Source organism: Melospiza georgiana, chromosome 28 (genome assembly GCF_028018845.1).
Source record: "Melospiza georgiana isolate bMelGeo1 chromosome 28, bMelGeo1.pri, whole genome shotgun sequence".
In the NCBI taxonomy this organism is placed as follows: domain Eukaryota; kingdom Metazoa; phylum Chordata; class Aves; order Passeriformes; family Passerellidae; genus Melospiza; species Melospiza georgiana.
Window position 1 is genome coordinate 754,400 of NC_080457.1, and position 6,288 is coordinate 760,687.

The 6,288-nt window shown below is 64.2% G+C and overlaps 1 protein-coding gene across 1 annotated transcript; it reads right to left on the reverse strand.

Moving 5' to 3' along the window:
* Positions 1-70: 70 nt before the first annotated feature.
* UBE2Z (ubiquitin conjugating enzyme E2 Z) lies at positions 71-6,288 on the reverse strand. The gene is made up of 7 exons (XM_058041632.1): positions 5,963-6,288; positions 4,788-4,860; positions 3,718-3,905; positions 3,190-3,301; positions 2,418-2,530; positions 1,557-1,647; positions 71-269 (listed from the first exon to the last, which is right to left on the reverse strand). The coding sequence occupies exons 1-7, from the start codon at positions 6,286-6,288 to the stop codon at positions 96-98; spliced, it is 1,077 nt and encodes a 358-aa protein (XP_057897615.1). The 3' UTR covers positions 71-95.

Consider the following 6,288-nt stretch of genomic DNA (forward strand, 5'->3'; position numbering starts at 1 on the left):
GGAGGAGGAGGAGGAGGAGGAGGAGGAGGAGGCGCGGGCGCGGCTCTCCCGCCCCGGCCCGGCTGTGCCGCAGTCCCGGGCCGGGCCGGGCCGCGCTAGGCGCGGGGGCAGCCCGGGGGCTCGGGCTCGGCCTCCGAGGAGCTGCTCTCCGAGTCCATGTCGGCGCTGTCCTGCTGCTGCTGCCGCTCCTGCAGCCGCGCCCGCAGCGCCTGCAGCCGCCCCAGCAGCGCCTGGTAATCGAAGTGGCCGCGCTTCTCCCCGAACGGGTCCTGGCAGCGGGGGGACAACGGGAGTGAGCGGGGAAACAGCGGGAGTGAGCGGGGAACGGACGGGAGTGAGGGGGGAAAAAACGGGAGTGAGCGGGGAACAGCGGGAGTGAGCGGGGAACGGACGGGAGTGAGCGGGGAACAGCGGGAGTGAGGGGGGAACAACGGGAGTGAGCGGGGAAACAACGGGAGTGAGCGGGGAAACAACGGGAGTGAGCGGGGAACGGACGGGAATGAGCGGGGAACGGACGGGAGTGATGGGGAAACAACGGGAGTGAGCGGGGAACGGACGGGAGTGAGCGGGGAAACAGCGGGAGTGAGCGGGGAATGGGGGAAAACAGACGGGAGTGAGAGGTGGGGGGCTCCGGGAGAAGGGATGGGGAGAATTCCACAGGGAAATCCCAGCCTGGGGGGAGAGGGTCCTGAAATTCCATTGGGAAGGATCCTGGAACTCGCCCTGAACACGATCCTGTAATTCCCCTGGACAGGATCCTGAAATTCCCCTGGGAAGGATCCTGAAACTCCCCCTGGAGAGGATCCTGAAATTCCACTGGGAAGGATCCTGAAATTCCCCTGGACAGGATGCCTGAAATTCCACTGGGAAGGATCCTGGAACTCCCCCTGGACAGGATCCTGAAATTCCACTGGGAAGGATCCTGAAATTCCCCTGGACAGGATGCCTGAAATTCCACTGGGAAGGATCCTGAAATTCCACTGGGAAGGATCCTGGAACTCCCCCTGGACAGGATCCTGAAATTCCCTTTCGAGAGGATCCTTGAATTCCCCCTGGTGAACATCCCCACCCTGAAATTCCACTGGGAAGGATCCTGGAACTCCCTCTTGGAGAGGATGCTTGAACTCCTCCAGGACAAGATCCTGAAATTCCCCTGGACAGGATGCCCGAATTCCCCCTGGAGAGGATCCTCAAATTCCCCCTGGAGAGGATCCTGAAATTCCTTCTGTCTCCTCAAATTCCCCCTGGAGAGGACCCTGAAACCCTCCCTGGAGAACATCCCATCCTCGAATTCCCCCTGGAGAAGACCCCCATCCTGAAATTCCCATGGAGAGCATCCTGAAATTCCTTCTGTCTCCTCAAATTCCCCCCAGACAGGATCCTGAAATTCCCCCGGACAAGATTCTGAAACTCCCCCAGGAGAACGTGGATCCCGTCCCTGAACTCCCCCGGCGCTGCACATCTGTCCAGGCTCAGCCCCACGCCCAGCTGTGCCCAGCTGTGTCCTCAGCTGTGCCCCACCCCTGTCCCTGTCCCCAGCCGTGTGTCCCCCTCACCTGCATGGTCTGGCCCTGCAGGTGCAGCCTCTCCTTGCAGACGCCCTCGTAGAAGTCCAGGTACTCCATGAAGGATTTCTCCATGACGCCCCTGGGGACACAGGGGACACAGGGGACATGGTCACCACTGCCCGAGGGACACAGGGGACACAGGGGACACGGTCACCACGGCCCGAGGGGACACAGGGGACACAGGGTCATGGGCCCATGGGGACACAGGGGACACAGGGGACACAGGGGACAAGGTCATCACGGCCCGAGGGGACACAGGGGACACAGGGCACACAGGGGACACAGGGGACACAGGGGACACAGTCACCATGGCCCGAGGGGACACAGGGGACACGGTCACCACGGCCCGAGGGGACACAGGGGACACAGGGGACACGGTCACCACGGCCCATGGGGACACAGGGGACACAGGGGACACGGTCACCACGGCCCATGGGGACACAGGGGACACAGGGGACATAGGGGACACGGTCACCATGGCCCGAGGGGACACAGGGGACACAGGGCACACAGGGGACACGGTCACCACAGCCCGAGGGGACAGAGCCTGGGGACCTGGCCACGGCAGCTGCGCTCCCCTCCCTCCTCCCAGGCATTTTCTGGGGATGTTTCCCCAGGATGTTTCGTCCTGCACATCCCCACACTCCCTGTGCAGGGCCCGCTCCCGGGAACTCGGGAATGACGGCTGGGAACGGATCCTGACGTCCCCTGGTCCCCCTGGAGCTATCCTCCTGTCTGTCCCCGTGTCCCCGTGTCCGTCCGTACCGCAGGGGCTCGGGGCAGGGGCACTTTCCCTGCACTGTCCCCATGTCCTCCTGTCTGTCCCCGTGTCCCCGTGTCCGTCCGTACCGCAGGGGCTCGGGGCAGGGGCACTTTCCCTCCAGCATGTCACACACGGCCACGCGGATGGTCTCGTGCCGGATGCACTCGTTGTAGTTCTTGCTGTCCCCGGGGTGCCGCTCCTGGGGACACACAGGGTCAGGACAGGGCAGAGCCCAGTTCCAGGCTGGGATCCCCGTTAGTTCCAGGCTGGGATCCCCGTTAGTTCCAGGCTGGGATCCCCGTTAGTTCCAGGCTGGGATCCCCGTTAGTTCCAGGCTACAATCCCAGGTAATTCCAGGCTGGAATCCCAGTTAATTCCAGGCTATAATCCCAGTTAATTCCAGGCTGGAATCCCAGCCAGTTTCAGTTTGTAATCCCAGTTCCAGGCTGGAATCCCAGCCAGTTTCAGTTTGTAATCCCAGTTCCAGGCTGCGTTCCCAGTCAGTCCCAGCCTGCAATCCCAGTTAGTTTTAGGCTGGAATTCCAGTCAGCTACAGGCTATAATCCCAATTCTAGGCTGGGTTCCCAGTCATTCCCAGCCTGCAATCCCAGTCAGTCCCAGGTTGTAATCCCAGTTCCATGCTGTAATTCCAGCTCCAGGCTGGGTTCCCAGTCAGTCCCAGCCTGCAATCCCAGTCAATCCCAGCCCGTGTCCCAGTTTGAGCCTGGGCTCCCAGTCAATCCCAGCCTGTATCCCAGTCAATCCCAGGCTGTAATCCCAGTTCCAGGCTGCAATCCCAATCCCAATCCCGGCCTGCAATCCCAGCCAGTCCCAGTGCCAGTGCCAGCCCAGCCTGACCTGCTCGAAGCCGGGCTCGTTGTGGTACGGGTTCTCTGTCATCAGCGACTGGATGGAGATCAGCACCGACGAGATGCTCTGCGCCGGGCTCCAGGCCGGGCCTGTCCACGTGCTGGGACAATTAACCGAGCCACTAATTAACCTAGAGCACCGTCCCCACCTCTGGCAGAGCCCAGAGACCTGGCGAGCACGGCTGGGCCTGACCCGGGAGCCAGACTTCCCCAGCACAGCCTAAACTGGGCTGTCCTTCTGTCCGTGCTCACTTGAGAGCAGAGCCCGAGCTCAGCCTTAGCCCAGGCCCAGCTCACCCCAGGACACCGAGGCACCCCGTTAAGCCCAGCTCACCCCAGGAAGCTGAGGCAGACCCTAAGCCCAGCTCACCCCAGGACACTGAGGCAGACCCTAAGCCCAGCTCACCCCAGGACGCCGAGGCAGCCCTCCAGGCCCCGCTCATCCCAGGACACCGAGGCACCCCGTTAAGCCCAGCTCACCCCAGGATGCTGAGGCAGCCCTCCAGGCCCCGCTTACCCCAGGATGCTGAGGCAGACCTTGCCGTTGCGGTAGAAGTTGGGGTTGAACCTGACGGTGTTGTTGCCCGTGGTCATGAGCTTGACGCGGGGCGGGTGGATGGGGTAGTCGGGCGGGCAGCGGAACAGGAACAGGAAGAAGCCGCCCTCGTACGGGGTGTCGAAGGGGCCCGTGATCAGCGCGTGGATCTGCGGGGACAGCCCACACCTGCGGCGCTCCCGAACCCTGCATGGCTCCAGTGTTCCCAAATCCTGCAGCGCTCCCAAACCCTCCAGCATTCCCCACACCTGCAGCATTCCCAAACCCTGCACGGCTCCAGTGTTCCCAAATCCTGCAGCGCTCCCAAACCCACCAGCATTCCCCACACCTGCAGCATTCCCAAACCCTCCAGCATTCCCAAATCCTGCAGCGTTCCCAAACCCTGCAGCATTCCCCACACCTGCGGCGCTCCCGAACCCTCCAGCATTCCCCACACCTGCAGCATTCCCAAATCCTGCAGCGCTCCCAAACCCTCCAGCATTCCCGAATCCTGCAGCATTCCCAAACCCTCCAGCATTCCCCACACCTGCAGCATTCCCAAACCCTCCAGCATTCCCAAACCCTCCAGCATTCCCCACACCTGCAGCATTCCCAAATCCTGCAGCGCTCCCAAACCCTCCAGCATTCCTCACACCCGCAGCATTCCCAAACCCTCCAGCATTCCCCACACCTGCGGCGTTCCCGAATCCTGCAGCATTCCCAAACCCTCCAGCATTCCCCACACCTGCGGCGTTCCCGAATCCTGCAGCATTCCCAAACCCTCCAGCATTCCCAAACCTTCCAGCAGCATTCCCCAAACTCTCCGGCATTCCCAAACACTCCAGCATTCCCGGATCCTCCAGCGTTCCAGAACACTCCAGCGTTCCCAAACTCTTTGGAGTTCCCAGACTCTCCACGGCTCCAGCATTACCAAGCCCTCCAGCATTCCCAGACCCTGCGGCATTCCCAAAGCCCTGGATCCCATCCCGGGGATCCAGACCCTGCCCAGGGCGATTCCAGCCGGGGTTTGGGGGCCCCCGAGGGCTCCTCACCTTGGTCATGTCGTGGGGGTCGGGCACCACGAACATCCCCGGGGGCGGCTCCTTGTAGATGGACATGATATCCCTGGGAAAGGGGAACGGGAATGAGCCGGGAATGAGCCGGGAACGGGCCGGGATGGGGCTGGATTGGGAGTTAAACCGGGATTTAAACCGGGACTGGGGAGCTTTGGTCCCGGCTCTGGGTGAGATCCTTGAGCACAGCCCCAAAGGCAGCCCAGGCATGGAATCCTCGGGAATCCCAGCTGGAATCCTCGGGAATCATGGCTGGGATTCTCAGGAATCCTGGCTGGGATTCTCGGGAATCACGACAGGAATCCTCGGGAATCATGGCTGGGATTCTCGGGAATCCTGGCTGGATTTCCCCCCTGGAATCCTTGAGAATACCCCTGGAATCCCTCCAGGAACTCTCCCCCCCTGGAGTTTCCCCACCTCCAGCACCAGGAACTCCAACCAAAATGAAAATCCAACGGAATTCCGGCCGTGAATTGCGCCGGGAGCTCCTCCCGGGTTCCCTGCCTCAGGTGAGGCAGGAGGGTTCACCTGTCCCTGCCCAGCCTTTCCCGGGATATTCCCGGGATATTCCCAGGAATCCTTCCCTTCTCCCCAGGCAGGGAATTTCGGGAGATCCTGGGCGGGAATTCCCTTGGACAGAGCAGTAAGGACCCTCCCAACCCAAACCTGTCCGGAAGAGCCACGGGACACCGGGAAGGGCCGGGACCTGTCCCCGTGTCTGTCCCGGGACACCGGGAAGGACCGGAACCTGTCCCCGTGTCTGTCCCGGGACACCGGGAAGGGCCGGGACTTGTCCCCGTGTCTGTCCCGGGACACCGGGAAGGACCGGGACCAGTCCCCGTGCTTGTCCCGGGACACCGGAAAGGGCCGGGACCTGTCCCCGTGTCTGTCCCGGGACACCGGGAAGGGCCGGGACCAGTCCCCGTGTCTGTCCCGGGACACCGGGAAGGACCGGGACCAGTCCCCGTGTCTGTCCCGGGACACCGGCAGGGCGCGGCGCTGTCCCACGCCCGGTACCCGGTACCCGGTGCGGCGCAGGGCCCGTTACCGGCCGCGGGGCCGAGCCGAACGCCCGCGCCGCGCTCCGCGCCCCGGCCCCGCGCTGTCGGTGCCGCTGCCGGTTCCGGTGCCGGTCCCGGTCCCGCTCCGCTCACCGTTTGATCCGCAGCAGGCAGGCCGGGCTGGGCCGCTCGCTGTCCCAGTCGCCGCTGACCGTGGGGTCCCAGAAGGCGGAGTGCGTGAGGAGCGCGGCCCCCGCCGCCGCCGCCGCCATCGGGGCGCCGCCGCTACCGGGGGCCACGCCGGTGCCGGGCGCCGCGGCCGCGCCGAAGCCCGCGGCCGCCCAGAGCTCGGCGGGGATGAACACGCCGGGGGTGCCCGCGGAGCCGGCGGCGCTCGGGGAGCCGCTGCCGCCGCCGCCCGCCGCCAGCACCGCGGCCGGGGCCGGGGCCGCGTCCTCGGCCGCCGGGCTCTCCGCCAT

Bases quoted from the DNA above. Each gene is read 5' to 3' on its own strand.
- UBE2Z (XM_058041632.1), bottom strand. From the start codon at position 6,288: ATGGCGGAGAGCCCGGCGGCCGAGGACGCGGCCCCGGCCCCGGCCGCG. The intron at 3,906-4,787 runs GTGAGGAGCCCT...CTGTCCCCGCAG, and splicing joins ACCCCCACGACATGACCAAG to ATCCACGCGCTGATCACGGG. The intron at 2,531-3,189 runs GTCAGGCTGGGC...GTGTGTCCCCAG, and splicing joins ACGAGCCCGGCTTCGAGCAG to GAGCGGCACCCCGGGGACAG.